The sequence below is a fragment of the Gallus gallus genome, chromosome 18, assembly GCF_016699485.2.
Source record: "Gallus gallus isolate bGalGal1 chromosome 18, bGalGal1.mat.broiler.GRCg7b, whole genome shotgun sequence".
Taxonomy (NCBI): domain Eukaryota; kingdom Metazoa; phylum Chordata; class Aves; order Galliformes; family Phasianidae; genus Gallus; species Gallus gallus.
Window position 1 is genome coordinate 10,252,078 of NC_052549.1, and position 20,382 is coordinate 10,272,459.

The window sequence follows — 20,382 nt, forward strand, 5'->3', positions numbered from 1 at the left end:
CGCGGCTCGGAGGGGTGGGGGGGGAGGAACTGCGAGATGCGTCTCCCGAGGCGCGGGGACCGACCCGACCGCAGTGACCGTGCGGACACCTGCAGCCGCCCGAGCTCTGCGAAGGGAGCGAGTTGTTCTGCCCTCGGTTTCCCTGCGGGGTCTCAGCCCCAGGGCCGTTCTCAGGACGCCCAGGAGAACGGGACACGGAGCAGCGCGACCTCAACAGAACCGGGTCTGCCATCGGCGCCGGCAGCCTCGGCCGCCCGGGGAATGGGGTCGAACCGGGCCCTGGACTGGGTGCTCACCGTCCCGGGAGCGGGTACCGGGGGAGGAGCCGTACGGTCGCCGGAGCTCTCGAGAAGCCGCAGGGAAGAGCAGGGCTGCGGCGCGGCGATGCGCTGCGCTCGCGGCTGGGTTGGAGCCAGATCCCCCCTGTCCTGGGCTCAGCCGGGCTTCGAGACTCGTGCTCATCCCGGCGCCCTCACGTGCGGCCCCAGGAAGGGTCTCAGCCCCCCACTTTCGTTGCAGTGCTCGTAGCCGTGGGAGCCCCCGCACAGCGAGAAACGAGGGGGGAGCCGGACACGCTGCCTTGGGGCGGCTCGCTGAGACCCCGAGCGCTCATCGCAAGGGTTCGAGCGGGGAGAGAGAAGTGCGGGTAACCGAAGGGCAGATTTGAGGTCAAATGGGGAGAAACCGGGTCCGCATTTGCCCGTGCCGCAGCAGACGCCCTCGCGGGCCGGGAGCGATCCTCGAGGGAGCTCCGACGTCACCACTTCGGGGCAGAGCCGGGGACGCGAGGGGGCCGGCAGGGACGGATGGGGCGCGAGCCGGGACCCCACCGGACCGGGAGTCCGAGTTGCGCCTCGGCAACTTTTGCCGTTGACCTCGGAAACGCGGAGGGCATCCCGTTCCCGGCTCCGCTGCTGATGCCGGTACCCGGCCACGCACCACGGACCCTGCACCCACCGGGCAGTGGGTTAAGGGCCCCCTCCGGCGGGAGGAGGAACTGCCCGGGAGAGCCGGAGACGCTCCAGCCCGCCGCGCTCTCATCCCGCGGTTCCGTCCCCCCTCTTTCCTGGCCGAGACCCCGCAGCCCCGCTCCCGGCGAGCCCACGGCTTCGGGGGTTCGGGTCGGGTCCGGTCTTAGCGGCGGTAGCTTCCCACTGCCTTCTCCGCGCCGTTCTCGTTTGTGTCTCGCCTTCCCTCTGCCCCCCGCACAGCACTCAGGGACTCAGACCCGGACCCCGTGCTCGCATGGGTCCCTCGTGGGTCCCGGCTGCTGGAGCGAGCTCTCCGCATCCCCTCGGGCACCTTCGAGAGGGCGCTTACAGCTGGCAGCGGGTATACCGGCAGCGAAGGTGCGGGACCCACTCGCCATTCCATAGCTGCCGCATCCCCGAGGCCACCGAGCACGGCCCCGCTGTGGGCTCTGCCCCGAAGCCCCGAGCAGCGGAGCGCGGCGTTACCGGCAGCGGCGGTCCGGGAGCAGTCCCTCCCCCACACCCCCAGGCCGGGCGTAGCGCCCGCTCCTCGCGGGCCATTCCCCTGCGCAGCATCTTCGGGACAAGGCATTCGAGCCGCTGCGTCCACGCGGGTTAACGACCCGCATCGCCGCTCTGCCTTAATTAACAACGATTAATTCGACATTAACGAAAAACCTCCCCGGGATGCCGCTTGCCGGGGACCGGGGCGGGCGCGGGGGCTGCGCTGTCCCCTCCCGGCCACCTCCCTTCGTGCCGGCTCCTCCCGGGGGTTCCGTGCTAATCCCGCGCTCCGCGGGGACCCCCAACGGCGTGGGGCTGCGGGGCCGTGGGGTAAGAACCTCCCCGCTCCGCTCGGCAGCGGGATCCCATCCCCGGCACCTGCCCCGCCGGACCCCCCCTACCGCCTCACCCGCTGCCTCCCGCGGCGCCCGTGCTGCGGGGCGGGGCGCGGAGGGGTTCTTGCACGGCTTTTCCTCCGAGCTGCTCAGGGCTCGGCCCGGCAGCGAGCGGCAGCCGAAAGCTCCTGCACGCGGATCCCGCGAGCTCCCCGTGGGGCCGCGTGTCTCCATAACCCGGCGCTGTCCGCGCGAGCCCGGAGCCCCCTCGCGAGCTCCTCCTGCAGAAGTGGAACCGTTGCCCGCGTGACACCCGCGGGAGGTCAGAGCCCGGCCGGGCGGGACCGGTGGGAGCGGGCAGAGCTCCGCTGTGGCAAGCGGGAACGTCGGAACAAAACGGTCCCCGGGATGGAAATAGCACCGGAGCTCCACCGCTCCCGGAGCCGAAAGAAGCCCCCATCCCTTTGACTGGCAGCCGGCTCGTTGGAGGTTACATCCAACGCGTGGAGATCCACGCGTGAACGCGGCCCCGTCGGGCCTCGCTACTCCTCAGCGCGCAGCCCGCGGGGGTCGGGGCAGAGCCGTGCGAGGCATCGCCCCGCGTGGACGCGGCGGCAGCAGCAACGCACCCGCGAGTGGCGATGGGGAGCGCGGGGCTGAGCTGCCGCTCCCGGGTCGGGAATTGTTTCTCTCGGTTGGACGCGACGGAATCGCTCCCGGGCATCCCCGGAGCTTCCCCCGACGGCCCCGGGGGACATCGCGGCTCCCCACGGCTGCGCTCCGTCCCGTCCTCCCCGCCCGCCTCAGGCAGGACCCGTGCCCCGGGGCTCGCCGTCTCGCTCTCCGGCGGGGTCCTCAGGGAAGGGACCCACGGTGCCACCCGTCCCCGCCCACGAGTGACTCGGAGGGCCCGATCCCCTCCGGGGCCGCCTCGGTGGCCACGGGGACCCCTCCCACACCCGGAACGCCCCACGATTGAGCCGTGAACTCAGCCGCGGGCTGCCGGAGTGAGGAAACCAGAAACTCGTATTATGGGCTGTTGAGGTCTACTTTATTTTTACTACCCAAACTGTTGGAAAGTATTTAAACTTAACCAGAAACAGCTGCGCGGCTGGCACGGCCCGGCGCGGCCATTTGTTTCCCTCAATGGCTTTTTATGATGATGAACTCTGCCGGCCGCTGGCTGCCTCGGCAGCGCGGCCGTAATGAGGTGATTTTTACGCAATCCGCGAGAGCTTCGTTAACAAAAAATCCCGTTTTCTTTGTCACACGGGGAGGTGGGGTTGTGGGGGGGCCTACGAGCTGCGCGGCCGCCCCCTCGGGTTCGCCCCGTCCAGGTGCGCTCGAGGGGTTCGGACCGCCCCGCCCCGCTCCGCCCCATCCCGTCCCGGTGGCGGCGGTTCCTTTGTGCTGCGCCCTGGGGGGGGCACCCTCGGAGCGGGCGGGGCGGACGCGGGGGGGTCAACGTCCCCCCCCGCCCCCCCCCGCTGCCGCCCCGCCCCGAACTCATCGGGACGCGACTCACGTCGGGGGGCGGCGCGGCTTTCGGGGGCGGGCACCGGGCCCGGGCCAATGCGGCGAGGGCGGAATATTCCACCCGGCTCCGCCAGCAACAAGTGCGGGGGGGGCCCGGAGGGGAGGAGGAGAGGAGGAGGAGGAGGAGGAGGAGGAAGGGGGGGGCCGCGGCGCTGACGTCAGCGGGCGGAGTATTATGGTCTGGGCTGCGCTGGCGGCTGCCTGTGTGCTGCGAGCGGCCGCGTAAACATGGAGCTCTCGGCCGTCGGGGAGCGCGTCTTCGCGGCCGAGGCCCTGCTCAAGCGCCGCATCCGCAAAGTAGGTGCCCCCACCCCCGCCGCCGCCGCCGCCCCGCCGTCCCCGCGCCGCCCCGCAGCCCCTCTCCAGGCCGCGCCGCCCTCTCCGCGCCCTCCCCCGGCCGAGCGGCGCTGCAGCGGCGGCTCCGGCGGCTCCGGCTGCGGCTGGGGGCGGCCCTTCCTCCTCCCATCCGCATGCACGGGCTGTGCGGGGCGTGCGTGCCGCGCTGCTGCGTGCCGGGCGTTGTGCGCCGGCCTCCCCGCTGCAGGCTGCGGGCTGCGGGGCTGCTGCACGCGCATTTTTTTTTCTATCATCTTTTTTTGTTGCGTTCCCCCCTCCCGCCCCCCCCTCCGCTCCCATCCTCCCCCCCACGCCGGTCCCTCTCCCTCCCCCTCGCGTGTTTTTTGACACACGCGTTGGGTGCAGGCGTGTGTTGGTTGCACGCGTGCGGCTGCATGTGTAGCTTTGTTGCGAGCATTTATCGCGGGTTCCCTCCGTGCATGTTTAGTCCTTTATTTATTTATTTTTCTTCTCTTTGCATCTGCAGGGGCGCATGGAATATCTCGTAAAATGGAAGGGCTGGTCTCAGAAGTAAGTCTGCTGTTTGCACAATTTTGCAGCCTAGGGGCTGCTGGGGAGATGGCTCCTTGTAGCTGTTAGTTCCCATTGTAGCAGGAAGGAAAGTTGGATCCCTTTCTCTGTGCCACTTCTTTTTTTTTTCTATCTTTCTTTCTTTCTTTCTTCCTTTCCATTGCTGGTTTCTGATGCCTTTCCCTCTCCCTGTGCCCCCCTTTCCCCCCCCCCCAGGTACAGCACTTGGGAACCCGAGGAGAACATCCTGGATGCCCGGCTGCTCGCGGCCTTCGAGGAGAGGTACAAGGCCTTTTGTAGCCGTAGCCATTGCACTTGTAAATATGTGACTGTCTTGTAGCTATGCTGAATTGAAGCTTTGGTTCTTTTGACACCTCTAGGGAGCGAGAAATGGAGCTATTCGGGCCTAAAAAGCGCGGCCCCAAGCCCAAAACCTTCCTGCTAAAGGTGAGGTGGGAGCACTGCAGGGAATGGGGAACGGACTCCCCCCGGTCCGTCCGCGGATGTGGGACGCTCTGCGCGGGGTGGCTGCGTGCCATGGGCTGCGGTTGCGCATCGGGGTGTTGGGGCGACGAGCTCACGGGTGTTGGTCTTCTTTGCAGGCCCAGGCCAAGGCCAAAGCCAAAACCTACGAGTTCCGCAGCGACTCGTCCAGGGGTATCCGGGTGCCGTACCCCGGGCGCTCCCCGCAGGAGTTGGGCTCCACGTCCCGCGCGCGGGAAGGACTCAGGAATATGGCCCTGACCCCGCAGGGCAGCGGCAGCAGCAGCGTGCCCAAAGCAGACGGCGTGCGGGACCGCGTCCTCCGGATGGAGGAGAAACCCGGGGAGACCCCCAAAAAGCGGGGCCCAAAGCCCAGGAAGGAGCTGTATAAGGACCTGTCGGAGAGTCTGGACGCCTCCAAGAGGAAACTGGGGGAGCCGGGGGACAAAGTGGGGGACTACCTCAAGGCCAGGAAGATGGAGGAGGCGGCAGGTGCCGCCAAGTTCTCCTCGGGACACAGCGTCATCCAGCTGGCCCGCCGGCCTGAGCCCGACCTCACCGGCGCCGTGCCCGGCCCCAACCGCCTGGAGGTGGGCACCAAGCTGGGCACCGCCGACCCCTACGCACCGCGCATGGCCAAACACCGCTCCGACCTGCTGGACCCCAAAGGGCCGGGCGGGCTGGACCCCAAACTGCTGCACGGAGCCGTGGGGCCCGGCCCCGGGGGGGGGCTGTTCCGTGACGGTGGGGGCCCGGCGGGGCGGCCCTCCCTCATCGCCCGCATCCCGGTGGCCCGGATCCTGGGGGACCCCGAGGAGGAGTCGTGGAGCCCCTCGCTCAGCAACCTGGAGAAGGTGGTGGTCACCGACGTGACCTCTAACTTTTTGACCGTCACCATTAAGGAGAGCAGCACGGACCAAGGATTCTTTAAGGAGAAGCGATGAGTTCCCACTGGTGGTGGTGCTGGGGCTTTTCTTCGGGCTAGATCCAGACAAAAGCTTGGTTAGAGCTTGGTGGGCTTTTTTTCTTTTCTTCTTTTGATTTGATTTTGATTTTTTTTTTAATTTCCTGGAGAGGATTTAGAAACTGTCCTAAATTCATTCCCTCCTCCTTCTTTTTTTTGTTGTTTTTATTTTTTTCTCCACGTCTCACATTTTGTTGGAAAGATTATCTCTAGAGTTATATTTTCTATTAGATGTAAATATGTTATTTAAGAAGAAAATGCTTATATATATATCTATATATATATATATTTCAACTCTGAGTTGTTTTATTTAAATGGAGACAACAGTGACTGCTCAGTTGCTCTTAGAAAGGACAATAAAACTGAGAACCACCGGAGTTCACGCATCTGTTGCAGGAGCCGCTGTACAGAACGAATGATGTTCATAGCAAATGATCTTCTGCTTTTCGTTTTTAATTATGTTTTTTAACTCTTATTTTCCATATGATGCTATGGATGGTGAAGGGGGACGCGTTACTCCCCCTCGGGGTCAGATGCCCCCGGGTTTCTTGATTGTGATGTTAAGGTGTTGCTTGTACAATCAAGTGTGCTGTATCCAGAACTGTTGCCCTTGGCGGCTGAAGTTAGCACTCGAATTGACAGTATTGCTGGGGAGGGGGCGTATCCAGATTTGAAAGCAAATAGTGGCTGCAACATCGGGGCGGGGAAAGGCAGAAGTCCATAAAGAGGCTGAAACCGTTCTAGTGGAGCATTAACTTGAATTACCTTTTCTTGCGATGGAAGAGGAGGTTTGCGTGTGAGGTTCCTGAGAGGGGAGATACTGAAATGCACTTTAATAGAATTGTCACAGCAGTTGTGGGAGACGGAACTGAGCTGAGAATCTGTTTTCATTTTGTCTGGTCGCCTGATTCTTTTTTTCCCCCACCCGCTTCCAAAAAAACAAAACAAAAAAGCCAACAACTCTGTTTACATTCCTGAAATGCCAGAGAGGTTTGGGAGGGTACCGTATGGCTGCCCATATTTAGATGCTTTATGCTGCTATAGAAAGCGGATCGTTGTGGGTTTTTCTTTCCCCTTCCCCCCCCCCCCACGTTTCACTTCAGGCTGTCGGAAGGCGCCCGGTGCGGCGTTTTGTAATATCCACATCCCTGACAAATCCCAGAGCCACCTTGATGCATTCAGAGACAATAAATATTTCCCTTTTCTTCTGCTGGTTAAACAATAGCCAAGAGGCTGAATCTTCCTGTGTGGAGCAGCTCCTGCTGACTCGGGGTGGCTCTCAGTGTTTCTATTTCCCTGCCCACCTCTCGTGGCTCCCAAGGGCTGTGCGGCTCCGCAGTGCCATAGCAGCGGGGCTGGGTGGCTCTGATTGGGGAGCAGCTCTCCCCTCCGCTCCCGTTGCCCCCTCCGTTTGCTTTCCTCTCAACTCCGTTGCAGCTGAACCAAGGTCTGGGGACGTCGGGGGGCCGTTCCGTTGTATCTTTTGGTTGATGTAGAGCAGGTGTCCTCGTGTCCTCGCGCATTGATTCGAGCATCTCTGGCGGTTCGAAAGCACAAATCTGTCCGGCAGCCCCCGAGGGCCCAGGGCTGGGGGGAGATTGGCCTTTTCCATCCTTTCTGATTGGCCCAAGGAAGCTCTTCAACGCTTCCCTATCTGGGGGCTGCACAGAAGCTGAAAGCACATGGGGCCCAGTGGGGAGATGGGGCTCGGCGAGGAGCCTCCCTTCAGCCCAACGGGAGAGCCGCGCTCCGCCTCGCTGTGCCCCTCTCCCCTTCCATGTTTGGGACCGTTGCCTTTGTCAGACGACGTAGCGAGAGGATGCTGTATTGACTGTACAAAGGGAGCCGTGTCTGTGACTTCTTTCTTTCTTTTTTTTTTTTTCTGTTGTTGTTGTTGTTTTGTTTCTTTGTTTCGTTTCGTTCGAAGGCATATTTTGTAAAATGGAGCTTTTTTCACTCGGTTTGTGCGCTGGGGTCGGCGCTGGGGCTCAGCAGCTGCTGGAGGAGGTGCGGGGTGGGATGGAGGACGGACGGAGCCGCCCTCCCTCCGCCTGCAGAGGTGCTGAAGGCTGAGAAATGTGCGAGATCCCGGGGCAGGGCTCTGCCTCCTGCAGCCCCGTGTAGCACGTATATAGAGCAAGCCGTACATGTGGGTGTATATGTGTGTATGTATATAGCGACGTATATACTGAGCGTGTGCGTGGGGGTGTGTGTGCGTGAATTATTTAAATCTAAGCCTTGTATAAAAACAAACAAACAAACGAAAAAGATTTGGCTAAATCTCAGTCTCAGAAAAGTGAAGCTTAACTTACGTGTCTTCTGCCAGCCGTGAATGTCCGTACGAGACCTGCTTTTTATGTGAGTTTAAATATATACTTTGTAAATAGAACCGTGTCTTTCTCCCGTCTGTGGCCGGAGGTGAGCAGAGGAGGGAGCCGTGGGGGGACAACGGGAGTGGGCTGCGGGGCTCCGACGGGGCGGGCGGTGATGTGCGCGGCCGGGGGCGGCCGTACGGGGAGAGAAGGGTCCGAGCGGGCAGCGGGGTCCGGGCCGGCACCGTTCCCGCAGTGCAGGGCCGGGTGCGGGGAGAGCCGGGCGGCAGCGACGGGCACGGCGCGGCCCTCCGACGGCGCGGGATGCGGGCGGTGCGGTGCGGGGCCGTGCCCGGAGGAGCCCGGCCTTTGTATTCAAATCTCTCCCGGCCGCGCAGTTGGGGGGGAAGCGAGGTTTTCTTTTGTATTTTTTTTTTAATTTTAATTTTTTTTTTCTTAAAGCTGTGTCCTCATTAACCTCCTTTTTCTGCTCCGCTGGGTGAAAGGCGCAGACCCCCTTATTATCAGAGCTGTCAGCATCTGTGCGCGGAAAATGAGTGTCAAGTAGGAGCGGGAGAAAGGTTCGCACAATGGCGCCTTTCTCCCCCGGCCCAGCGGGGGGGACCCTTTCACACGGGCGCGGCGGGGCCCCGGGCCGGGGCGGTGCGGAGGGGGTGGGGACGACCCGCGGGGGGCGGGGGCGCGGCCGGAGGAGCCCCGGGGCACGGCCCGAGGAGCCCGGACTCCGCCCCGTAACCGGGCGCTGCCCCTCCGCCCCGACGGCGGCCCCTCGACGGCGAACGCTGGGCGCGGGCGATGCCCGTCTCGGGGCTGCCTCACCCCCCGCCCCGCCGCGGCGGCCGGGATGGAAGGATGGGGCCGATGTCCGTCCGCGGCCGCGCAGCGCCCTCCGCAGGCAGCCCGTGCCCGGATCCAGCACGTGTGGGGACGCTCCCGGGGCCGGGTCGGGCTGAGCGGAAGCACCTGAGGGCCCCGGGTCCGGCTCAGCTCCATCCTCATCCCCATCTCCATCCCCGTCCTCATCCGCCGCCGCGTTCATCCCCGCTCTGGGCAGGAGCCGGGCCCGGGTTGAGGACCGCCCCTCCCCGACCGGGGAGGCGGTTTCACGCCCTCCGTTCCCCTCAGCCCCGTGCCCCCCTCGCTCAGTGTGCAGTGCAGAGGCCCCGGCCCCTCCCGCAGCCTTCGGCCACCCCGCTCCGCCCTCCCCCCCTCCATTTCCGTACCCCCAGGGCAGGGCGGTGCTCGTGGAGCAGAGACCACAGCAGGCTGAAAAGTTACAAAAAAGCAAAGCAAACCAAAACCAAAACAACAAACAAACAAATAATAATAATAATAAAAAAACATAGAAAATTTATTGATCTACCAAAACAGCGCAGTGGAAAAGTTACACGCATAAAAACGACAACAAGAAAAAAAGCCCCCCACCCGACGTGCCGCCTCCTGCTGTTTTCCTGGCAATAAATTACAAGGAGCATAAACGTCCCAGGTCTGACCCAGCGCCGGTCCCGGAGCACCGGGACAGGACACACATAGGAAACGGAGTGCTGTGGCACCGGGGGACCCGAATGCCTGGGGGGGGGAGCAGTCCCTGGGAACCTCCACAGCGCCCAGCAAAGCGCCTGAGCATTGCCTGGGCAATTCCATCTCCAACTTCTGTTCTCGGGATAGAAAAGCAACCAACCAGCTGTAGTTTAAAGCAATCAGAAGTGTCATACGGGAACGATTTGGCTCTCTCTTTAATTAAAACATACACATCAGACCGGCGTGAGTTACAACAACAGTTTGCTTTCACCCATCCCTCAGCTTCTCTCGGTAAAACCCTCCTCTCCACCTCCGGAGCCCTTTACGCTCACATCAGAGCTCAGAGCAAATGGAATCCCCCCACACCATCCCCATCCCTCCGCCAACTCCATTTATTTTTTGGTACAAAATATATATATAAAAATATACTGGGCTTCTGAGGACGGCGGCTGCGTCGGCCTCTCCTTCCAGTCCAATGGAAAAACAACAAGCATACTTAACCAGATTATGCCCGGAGAAAATATCCATTCAATATACAAATACTGCAGGACTTTCCACGTCGGAAAGCCCTTAGGAAATGCCAAGTGACAAACCTTTAATTGGTTGTTTGACGTACAACTGAACGCTCAAACCCATAGCAGCAAACTCCAAATAAGAAATAGGAAGGTAGACCTTGAATACTAATGGCACTGAGCGGTGGACGTGGCTCCAACCTCTGTCCACCAAAGCTGCGCTCGGTCCCACGAGACCCCCGACGGGAGGCAGCCTCCAGCACGGACCTTCTGCTCAGACACACGTGAGGTCGGGAGGGAATGGCAGTAGGGGGTGGGATGAGATGAAGACAAAACTCTAGATTATAATTTTCACCGTCCTTTTACACCTTTGGAATCGAACCGGCTGGTGAGCAGAAAGGCACAAGAGCTAAAGCGGGGATGGCAGAGTCCTGCTGCCACCGAGGGGACACAGGGATGGTGGGGACAGCAGCCCCGCGCCCCGGGTAGGAGCATCCCCACGGGCCTTCCCCTCGTGAGCAGCCGTGACACGGCGTCACAGCTCAACCGGGTGTCCGCCACCGGTGTCACAGCTGTCCCCAGGACCCTGGGACCACCCAGCTTTGCATAGGCACAGACCTGTTGCAGGAGCGGTGTCACAGACACAGAAGTAAGGACAGTTGCAAAAGGCACATGGTCGTTCGGTTTGGATTCGCAAAGGCCAACTAGCAAACATTTGGTGTACGGGGCAGGGAGCCCCAGGTGTTACAGGGATGCAGGTGCCGGCATCTCCTCGCAGTGCCATCTGCAGCAATGCCAGATGCCATCCCTGTGAACACAGCGGAGCCTCAGAAGCGTTTCCCACGGGCGTACCCAGAGACCTGGCAGGCTGCAGGCTTTGTACCATCTCCAGAGCAGGAGTTTGGCATTAACAGAACTGAAATGACCCCAAACGCTATTAAACTCTGCCTGAACTACTGCTGTTAATTTTGGCTCGTAACAATAATCTATAGCAGGGAAAAAGACCTCACTAGGAAAGCCATTACTGGTTGTGATTACAAGCCCAAGCAAATGGCCCAGGCGCTGGCACAGGACGGGAGGTGGCCGTGGGATGCCACCAGCAGGCCCCTGCTGCCCTCCCTGTGCCAGGCAGTGCGGGCACCTCGCAGCCCTCCAGCTGGGGAACACGGGGCTGATGGGCACTGCCCAGTTTGGTCTCTGCTCCCTGCTGAGCACACGGTGCCAGGGCAAGGAGTGCCTCTGGGGCTGTGCAGTGCACCATCCGGACCCGATGTCTGCTCATCTACATTGCGTTTGTGCCCCTCCCTCTAAAGAAAAGGTTTTCCCTTAAGACGAAATGTAAACAGTATTTCCTTCTCCGCTAGAAACCACAACAGAGACGTCGCGGCCTTCACTGTCATTGGAACTGACCTAGCCCAGGGGGGTGGCTGGGCTTCTGTACCCTGAAAAACCCCCATCCTGCAGCCCCCGCAGCCCTGAGGCACTGGGAGCTGTCTTATTTGGATCGTGGCTGCCCTGGTAGCTTGGGCTGCCCAGAGGAAAGGAGAGCTGCCCTCTTCTCTCCCAAGCGTAAGCCTGGTACCTCCCCTCTGCCCCTCTCCCTGCTGCCAGAGCGCCGTACCCCACACTGGCATCTCAAGCCATAAAGCAAGCAAACCTCATGCAGTGAAGCCTGGCTCAGAACTTGCCAGCTGTCACCTCCCAGTGCCCCTGCTCCTGGCGAGCGGCACCGGCTCGGATGGATGGAGGAAGCGGGGAGGGCCCCATCTCATCTGCTGGCACTTCTGTGCAGGTTTCACTGCCTTTCCCAACCCTTTGCACAAAGCTCCCAGTGGGTCCCGGGGCTGTGCGGGGCTGCAGGGTCTGAGCCGGCACTGCCCGCAGTGGGGGGAAAGGGGCGACTGGTGGCAGGGGGTCACCGCAGGAATCCCTGCCGTGGGGCAGTACCTAAAGAAATGAAGAGCTGGTGGGAGAGCTGGGCGAGGACGAGGGAAGCTGAAGGACGTCTCCCTCCTCTCCGGCTCCCCGGCTCAGTATTGCCGGACGTTGAAGAACCCGACGCTGGTGGGGGACTCTTTGACCGTCACCGTGATCAGGTTTGCGGTGACGTCCGTGACGAAGACGTGCTCGATCAGGCTGCGGGTGGGCTTCCAGTCCTGGCTGGTCTGGATGGAGACAGACATGTTCTGACCCACACCGGGAAAGGAAGCCGAATCCCGATCCGAGTCCGAGCTGCTCTCGTCTCCTGTGCTCATTTCAGAGAGGGCGGTCGCCTTGCGGCTCTCGGGGGCCGCGTGCCCCTCCTGCCCACCGCCTGTGCCACCCTTGGCCACGTCCCTGTCACCAGCACCCGCCCTGCGTGCCTGCTTCTCGCTTTTGCTGCCGTCTCCCACACTGGCAGCGTTCAACCCGGCGCCGCTTCCGCCACCCTTGGACCCAGCAGGACCCGAACCTGCGGCTGCAGAGGTGCTTTTGGGCTGAGTGCTGCAGGCATGGCGAGGCACGCTGCTCCCACCCGCCGCACTCTGCCCGTTTTTGACGCTCTGCAGGTTTAAAGCTTGGAGGTTCAGCTCCTGGCTGGATGCCTGCTGCCCCCCGGGCACAGAGGAGCTCGTGGGCGTCTTGCTGCCATTGTGCAGCATTTGGGCTCCGGTGGTGAACCCCGATTTCTGATCCCCTCCAGCGCTGCTGCTAGGAACCTTGGCGGTCTTGGCTCCCTGCATGGACAGCCCCAGCTCCCCAGCTCCTTTCTGGTTCCTCATTTTTAAGTCCAGCCCTAAGCCACTCTTGCTGGATGCCTGCGACTTCAGTGCCAGCCTTCCCAGTGGCGAGGTCTCGGCCGAGCTCTGGTTTTGAGACATCCTGTTCATGTAATGCACAATGGAGCTCTGCCAGCTGATGGCCCGGCTGGGGCTGCTGGAGCCACTCTTCATCGCATTGGGGACGTTTTCTGCTGAGGATCCCCCGGAGCTGAGCCCAGCCAACGCACCCGGCGGCTCCTTCAGCCCTGCCAGCCCCGTACCCTGCGGGCCATGCTGCGCCTGCAGCTTCCCCAGCAGCTTGCTGCTGCCCCCCACCTCTTTCCGGGATGTCTTCAGCACCTTCGTCAGGTTCACAGTCCTTCGAGCTGCTTTCTGCTCCGGGGGGAGAGGTTTCCGCCCACGTTTCTTTCTGGAACTGTCCTTCATTTCTGGCTTTGCCACCAGGATCTGAGCTTTCTTCTGCGGCACCGGGTGGGTCTCTCTGCTGCGGGGACCTCTCTTTGCTTCCAGGTCACTTTCATCCTCTTCATCAGAGGAGGAGGAGGAGGAGGACGTTGAGGAAGAGGAGCTGCTCGACTTACTTTTCGAAGGCATCTCTGGTTCCTAAGAAGCAATGGAGAGGGACATGGAAAAAGTCACCACAAATGCTGGAATCGCCGCTATGGGCACTGCAAACCACTCAGCACCGCCCGGCCAGGCACTGAGGACAAGCAGGTTCTCCCCCTGTGCCATGGAACCAGGCAGGTGGGCTGGTGGGACACCGGGGCCGGGGAACTCTTCCATCTCCTACACCCCTCCAGATCAGCGATGAAGAGGAGTCCTCCTGCAGGCACCCCCGTCCCGCAATGCAGGCAGACCCCTGCCGTGCCCCCCCGCAGCCCCCAGCACTCACCACGTGCTTCCTGGGCCTGCCCCGCGGCCGCTTGCCTCTCTTGCGGTTCTGCACTTCTTTCTCGTGTTCCCTGAAAGAAGGCACTGCTTAAAGACAGAGCTTGCATCACAAAACAACGCACCACAAGCCCAGCCCGACTCTGCCCATTTTTTTTTCCCCATTAAAAAGCAGCTTTTCAATGAAACACAAACCCGTCGGTGTGCACCGAGCTGCTGCACGTGATGCGGTATGAGAAAAAGAGAATTAGAAATGAAGAGAAGGGCTCTCCAAATGGTGATCTCCCAGCAGAGGTGGCTGTCAGGACAACGGGACGCCCCGCTGCCCAGCGGAGCCCTGCGACACGGGCGGAGGGGTGGAAAGTCTCTGCGTAAAACACGGAGCGAAGCCGCATGGACTGCTGCAGTGCATTTCCCAAAGTGCTCACAGAGCCACGTGTGTGCACACATCACCTTCCCAAGGGCTGCCCAGGCATTTTGGTTCTGCAGGAGCCTCTTAAAACCCGTGCTGCCTTTTGTGGTGCTTTCCAAGAACTCTGTGCCCAACGTGGCTCTGCAGTGGGACCCCAGGATGTTCTGCACCCAGAGCTGTTTATTTGCATCCCTGTTCCCTACAACAACACCGTCCCAGCAAGAAGTTTCCAGCACTCAGTGACACACCGCAGCGTGCCCCATCCTGAGCAGCAGCTTTTCCCTTTCCCAGCAAAATCTGCACTTTTCCTGCTACAATGGGAATGGGCAAACGGAAGCATCCGAGCTGTCTGCAGAGCCCTTCCTTGCTGATACGTTCAGAGCTGCGCTTCCCTCTGCAGCAAGCAGCAGCCCGGCCCCTCTGCAGAGTGAAAGCAAACGCCTTCCCCAGACCAGAGCGAGGTCTCTCCCTGTGCTCATTTCACCTCTCCCACCCTCGGCCCCACAGACCCACACCGGGCACAAAGAGCACCACTGAGGTTCCTGTGCCATGTGGTTCGTTTAAAAAGGGCAGCGCCGAGCTGCAGTGCACGCTGCTAATTAAACAGCGCGCTGCCTGCGATAACCACCAGCTTCCTTCCGTGAAGGAGAAAAAAAAAAAGGATCCAGAAATGAGCTGTAATTAAATCCTATCATAAACTTTAATGATTTTTTATTAATCCGGAGCCAAAATATTTGGCAGCGCTGCGTTCCGTGCAGCCAGCTGGCTATTCTCTAGCCCCAAGCCTGACGCCCGCTGTATAATAGCTGCAGAACAATTGCAGCTCGGCTCAGTGGAGCAGCCCCTGCTCTGGCGGAGGACACCATTTTCTCCCACCCATCAATTCCTCACTCCTCGCAGAGCTGTGCCCTCCACAAACGCACACCGCCGCCTTTCCCACCGCTCTGCAACCCGGGCGCACAGCCGCCCCCCGGCACAGCCCCGCTGTCGGATGGGAGCACGAGCTCTGCCGGGTGCTGCCGTGCGCCCATTGTGCAGCGGGAGCACAAACATATTGTGCACAGGGCCATAAATCCTCCGTGTTTACCCAGCCCTGGGAGAGGCGTCCTAGGTGGACCTGAACGGTAATTTCGGGAGATGAACAAAAGGGCCGGGCCACAAAAGGCACGGGGAGCTTCAGGCTGTTGTTTCCATAACTTCCACCGCACGCGTGGCCAATTAGAAGTTAATTGACTTTATCATTCGTTAAGAAACATTTATAGTTTGCTCACTTCTTTTGGAAAGCGAGGAGGAGCCTCGGATCAAGGATGTTCTCCTCGGGTTCCCAGCTGTTGTGCCTGGAACAGAAGATGCGCACTGGGAGAGAGCGGGAGATCGATGCTCCCCCCCGCACCCCCAGTACCGGCCGGGCCCGGGGAGTTCATCCGAGGACAACCGGGTCCCGGGGCAGCCCTGGGCCGGGGACCCGGCGCCCGACGGCGCGCTTCCCATGGCGACAGCGCCGGGGAGGGGATGGCCGTGGACGGTCGGGGACGGAGGGGGAAGGGATGGCCGGGGACGGGGACGGCCGCCGACGGACGAGGGTGGCCGGGCAGCGGGAAGCCGAGGACAGATGGGGATGGCCGGGGAAGGGACGGCCGGGCTAGGAGCATCCCAGCAGCGTTGGCGCGGAGCCCCCTACCCGCCGCAGAGGCCCGGGCCGGGCAGGCCGGGGGCGGCCACGCTGCCGCACCGCGAGGTGATCCCCGCGCAGCGCGGGCGGCCCCGGTTGCCCGGCGGGAGGGGACGCGCGATCGGTGCTTGTGCTCGGAGGGGCGGGAGGGGAAGGGGGGGCGGCCCGGCGGGAGGGGGGAGCAGCCCCACGCGGCGACGGGGAGGGCCGGGCCGCGTTATTTGTAAACAAAAGGAGCGGCGCGGCCCGAACAAAAGCGGCCGGGCGGCGGAACCCCGCGCCCCGCGCGCTCGCCCCGCTCACTTGGAGGACCAGCCCCGCCACTTGACCAGGTACTCCAGCTTGCCCTGCGGAGAGAGGCAGAGAGACGCGCGTTAGCGGCGGGAGCGGCGACGGCGGCGGCGCCGGGGAGCGGGGGGGGCCCACCTTGCGGAGCCGCTTGCTGAGGATGCACTCGGCGGCGAAGACCTGCTCTCCCACGCTGCTCAGCTCCTCCATGGCGCCGGCCGGCCCCGCTCCGGCCCCGGCCCCGGCCCCGCACGCACACACACACGCACACACACACACACACACACGCACACACACACACACACACACACACACACACAAGGGGAGCCCCCGGGCGCGCCCCCGACGGCGGCCGCGCGCCCCCGCCCCCCCATCCCCGCGCGCCCCCCGGCACAATGCAGCGCGCGCGCCCCCAACGGGGTAGGGGGGGGGGGGGGGGAGGCAGAGGGAGATGAGGGGGGGCTTCCCAAATTCCCCGCCGGCCAATGGGGAGCGGGGGGCGGGGCGTGCCGGCGGGGGGTGGGGGGAGGCATTGTCTGCGCGACCCCTCCCCTTCCTGCAGCGCGGGGACAATGGGGCGGTTCCGGCTCGGCCCGGCACCGGGAGCGGGTGGTGGGCTTTGTTCCTATGGGCGCGGGGCCGGGGGGCAGCACGGGGGTGGGGGCAGACAGCCGTGGCGTCCCCGCACACGCCTGGGGTTGGCGAGAGCCCGTCCGGCCGCCCGGTCCCGTACCGCCGCTCGGAGCGCCCGGAGGGGGGTGGGGAACCCACCGGGCCGGAGGCGTTCCGCACACGCACAGCCCCGCGGTCAGCGGAGTCGCGTTGTTGCCGCCGGTTCTGGCTCTGAACGTTTCATTGCGGGGGAGCGCACCGCGTTTCACCGGGGGGTGGCAGCCCGGTAGCGCCCGGCACGGCTTCGTTCCCCGCACTGAGCGACGCGGGGCAGCGCGGGGGGCGTGGAGCAGCGGCACACGGTGCGTTACGGGCATGGGAGGAGATGAGTCAGCACCGCGGGGAGTTCGCAGCCGCGGGCCCGGAGCCTGCGGGTAATAACCGTGCGGGAGAGCCACGGGGCGACGAACCTCCGCAGCCCGGCCGCCTCGGGTTGAGCGGGTCATGGCGCGTCCCGCCCGCCCGCAACCCGGGCCGCCCGTGTCGGGTAAGCGATACCGGCGTCAGAATCCCTTCTGCGCGCACCTCCGGGCCCGGCGTGCCGCTGCATGGAGGGAGGGGACGGAGCTGCCGGGAGGTCGGGGCGCTGCGTCCCCACCAGGTGCTCATCCGACGTCGGGTGGTGTCACATCTTATTGTTTTCTTTTGGCTGTTGATGTTCGCTGACAAGAAGAATAGTTAGAAGCGTTTAATTTTCTCAGCCGAACGCGAGGTAGAAAAATAACCCAGCGCTGCACTTTGTTTGTTTGTTTTAAGTTAATTCGGCTTTCGTCGGCTCTGGTCTTTGTGTGCAGCCAAAGGAAAAAACGGCCATGTGAGAGTTCCCATCCAACCCAAGAGCCGCGTGGGCACACTTTGGCATTGATGGTGCTTTGTGTTGGCGCTGGGCAGGGATATGCAGGGCCTGAACTGCCTGCATAGGCGCTGCGAGAGGGAACGATAACCCTGAGGAAATGATAACCCCAAGGAAATCACCCCGTAGTCCTGCAGTGCTGGGTGGGCTCTCTCCTGAGGGTTGGCTCACCTCAGTGTTGGTGCTGTTGAGCTCCTCTGCAGGATGCAAAAACGCGATAATGGGTTTCTTCCTTTGCAAAGCACTGAGGGAGAGGCTGGGTTGGGTGTTGGTGCTTTGTCTGCCTGAGCGTGGGAGAAGCTGAGGCAGGGAGGTGGCAGCAGAGCTCCGGGTCTGCACGGGGACCGAGCGTGTGCCGTGGTTGCAGTGCTGTGTTTCCTATGTGACCCTCCTGACCAGCACCATCCCTCCGTTTCCAGAACAACCCACGTTCCTGGAATGCCGTGCATCCCAGCACACCGTGTGCGTCCCACACTGACCGAGCTGAACTGAGCTTCCATTGCCATCGGTGGGAAAAAGTTCTGTGTTGCTCCACTGTCGCTTTGCATGGGCTGAGCCAGAGACCTTTGGGTCCCATCCCCACAGTTGTGAGATGTGCGGTCTGCACTGTGCCGTGCACTGCGGGTCACCCCATAGTGATCCAAACCCTATGTGGGGATTTGCTCAGGGACCACGTGTGCCCAGTGGGACCAGGACAGCGAGAGCCAGAGCACCTTAAAAAAGAGATGCAGACCCATTACCTGACCTGGCGGGATATAATTTTATAGCTCTTCCCAAGTATGTCAGACATGCCAGGAATGCCATGCGTGGTGGGGCCGTGGTGGTCGGTGGGGCTGTGCTGTGCTCAGGTGAGGGAGGAGCGTCTGCACCCGGAGAGCAGAACCTTGGGGTGAGGTTGGTGAGGTGGGTTACAGGAAGGTGCGATGGGCTTCAGAAAAGTGTGGGTGTTTCTGGACAGCAAGTTGGGTTTTCACGGAGGTGAAGCAGTGAGATTTGCCTTTTTGCTTGCCAGCCCATAGAAACCCCCTGCAGCATCCAGAAGTTGAAGCTGCAGTTACGTCCCCATTGGTAAAATACTGAATAATTCAGCTTGGCTTTCTTCTTTCCTTCCCCCAGCAGTGTGAGGTTGTGCCCACAGCTTTGTCAGCTGCATGGAGGTGGGCAGCCATGACCTTGTGCTTGGCATGGGGGTGTGCCGAGGGCACAAAACTCCCCTGGCTTCAAAGAGTGAGACTGGGGAGGGGGAGAGATGTGTGCCACGGTGGCCATATTTGCTGTGGGCAAATGCCGGTTTTCCTAAAGCAGCTCAGTGAATTGAGGCATGGAGGTCTGTATAGCATTGGGCTGAGCACAGCTGGGGGTGGAACTGTGCAGCTGTGTGACATGGAGCAGCAGAGAGCATCTGCTGTTGGGTCCTGCGGTGGTGTGTGGGGGCTATGGAGGCACGGGCCGTCCCCAGAGCAGTGGTTTTCTTGCAAACTGTGTGCGCCATAAAAACATAAATATATGTATGTCGATGTTTGTTGTTATATTACCGTCTTGGAGCAGTTTGGACCCCTGGGTAGCGAGCATCTTTCTAGTGCGGGAAAAAGAAAGGGGAGCAAATGGTGTGGAAATGCATAGCAAATTGGGATGCAATGCACAACAGGCCTCTCCCTGCTGCGTGACCCTCAGCCCTGGGGAGGGGGGGGGTGGTGGGGAATGAATTACGTGGGGATGGAGGGGGGAGGCACAGCGCAGGGCTGAGCGGCTGCAGGCGGGGGTTTGGCTGCTGGCCGGGGTTGAAATGTCGCACGGTGAATGCGTGCGAGGTGTGAAATGCGAAGGGAAGGGCCGGGAAAGACCCAAGGACGTCTGACGACGGCTTCGGGTTACGGAGTTTGCATAGGGAGAGGCCGGGCTGGGAATTGTTCCGTGTTCGGGCAGCACCTCGGCGCAGTCCCCCCCACCCCCGCCGGGCCTCGCGCAGCTCCGCCGGCACTGCGGGAACGGAGCGGGGCTGCGGGGCTGTGCGGGGCCGCCTCCGGCAGCTCCCGGCGCTGAGCACTGCGCGGGGGCCACCGCCCGCCGGCACTCGGAACTGCACCGGGAGCCGCACCGGGCGCACCGCGGCGCTGAGCGTCGTTGGCCTCCCGATCCCCTCCTTCATCGCGGCCCAGGGGGTGTGGAAGGAGCGAGCCCCGCTCCTGCGGGCTCCGAGCACGGGGCCGAGCGTCCTCTGATGCAAATACGCTGATTCAACGCTTCCTTCCTTTTTCATCCCTGCTCTAAATCAAAGCAGCGACTCGGGGGTGTAGCAGCGCGCTGTGCGCTCGGCGGGATGGCGCCGTGCTCACCCTGCAGCCTGGAGGGCTGTGTGCTGGACATCGCCCTGTGCAGCTGGACTGAACCCCAGCGTTAGGTAAGGGGTCACATCAGGAAGGCTCCTGGGGGTGGCAGTGCTGTGCTCTGCGCTGTGACCACGTGGCTGGGCGCATGGGGACCCTGGCACGGCTGTGCCCCTCTTGGCTGTCAGCTCCACGGGCTGCCGGGGTCATTGGGACCTGCAGTGTCACCCCAGCCCTGGCTGCCTCTGCCCGGGGTGGAAAGCCCCAAGGTCACACAGCAGGATTACTTTGAAAGTTACCATATTGATATTATTTTAAGTAATGTTTGCAGCGCTGGCCCATGTGGCTCCCCTTGCAGAGCCTCCCCATTGTTTGCCTAATGGACTGTTTGCTCTGCGTGCTGCCGGTCTGACCCCCACCCCCAATATGGTTTCAAGCCAAACATTTTCTTCCTGTTTTTTTTTTTTTTTTTTCTCTGAGTG

At 62.0% G+C, this 20,382-nt stretch overlaps 3 protein-coding genes and 1 non-coding gene across 6 annotated transcripts in view; 2 read left to right on the top strand and 2 right to left on the bottom strand.

Moving 5' to 3' along the window:
- The first annotated feature begins 3,494 nt into the window (after nucleotides 1–3,494).
- CBX8 (chromobox 8) lies at nucleotides 3,495–8,049 on the top strand. Of its 2 annotated transcripts, none has more exons than XM_015295594.4 (5): nucleotides 3,495–3,643; nucleotides 4,170–4,213; nucleotides 4,430–4,495; nucleotides 4,570–4,660; nucleotides 4,816–8,049. In XM_015295594.4, exons 1-5 carry the CDS (start codon nucleotides 3,575–3,577, stop codon nucleotides 5,638–5,640), a joined length of 1,095 nt encoding a protein of 364 aa, XP_015151080.2. In that variant the 5' UTR covers nucleotides 3,495–3,574; the 3' UTR covers nucleotides 5,641–8,049. The 2 variants fall into 2 exon arrangements, with proteins under 2 accessions (XP_015151080.2, XP_015151081.2); XM_015295595.4 differs by having other exon boundaries at nucleotides 4,594–4,660.
- Nucleotides 8,050–9,326: 1,277 nt separating this feature from the next.
- CBX2 (chromobox 2) lies at nucleotides 9,327–16,363 on the bottom strand. The gene is made up of 5 exons (NM_001389691.2): nucleotides 16,187–16,363; nucleotides 16,064–16,107; nucleotides 15,360–15,425; nucleotides 13,681–13,750; nucleotides 9,327–13,391 (listed from the first exon to the last, which is right to left on the bottom strand). The coding sequence occupies exons 1-5, from the start codon at nucleotides 16,256–16,258 to the stop codon at nucleotides 12,057–12,059; spliced, it is 1,587 nt and encodes a 528-aa protein (NP_001376620.2). The 5' UTR covers nucleotides 16,259–16,363; the 3' UTR covers nucleotides 9,327–12,056.
- On the bottom strand, nucleotides 10,443–10,538 carry MIR1652 (microRNA 1652). The gene has a single exon (NR_035143.1). It is a non-coding gene; the product is annotated as a microRNA 1652 (primary transcript).
- Nucleotides 15,984–20,382, top strand: part of RBFOX3 (RNA binding fox-1 homolog 3) — a 111,672-nt gene continuing 107,273 nt past the window's right edge. Inside the window, exon 1 of one of the 2 annotated variants that reach the window (XM_040649857.2) lies at nucleotides 15,984–16,092. The gene's annotated coding sequence lies outside the window, so the exon portion shown is untranslated. Of the gene's footprint in view, nucleotides 16,093–17,029; nucleotides 17,208–20,382 lie in introns of those variants that run through there. The other variant, XM_046902219.1, reaches the window with a different exon arrangement.

Coding starts and splice junctions, on each gene's coding strand:
- CBX8 (XM_015295594.4), top strand. CDS start 3,575: ATGGAGCTCTCGGCCGTCGGGGAGCGCGTCTTCGCGGCCGAGGCCCTG. Junction 4,496..4,569: donor CTCGCGGCCTTCGAGGAGAG/GTACAAGGCCTT, acceptor GCTGAATTGAAG/CTTTGGTTCTTTTGACACCT. Junction 4,661..4,815: donor CCAAAACCTTCCTGCTAAAG/GTGAGGTGGGAG, acceptor TCTTCTTTGCAG/GCCCAGGCCAAGGCCAAAGC.
- CBX2 (NM_001389691.2), bottom strand. CDS start 16,258: ATGGAGGAGCTGAGCAGCGTGGGAGAGCAGGTCTTCGCCGCCGAGTGC. Junction 16,108..16,186: donor TCAGCAAGCGGCTCCGCAAG/GTGGGCCCCCCC, acceptor CTCTCTCCGCAG/GGCAAGCTGGAGTACCTGGT. Junction 13,751..15,359: donor CTCCTCGCTTTCCAAAAGAA/GTGAGCAAACTA, acceptor GCCTTCTTTCAG/GGAACACGAGAAAGAAGTGC.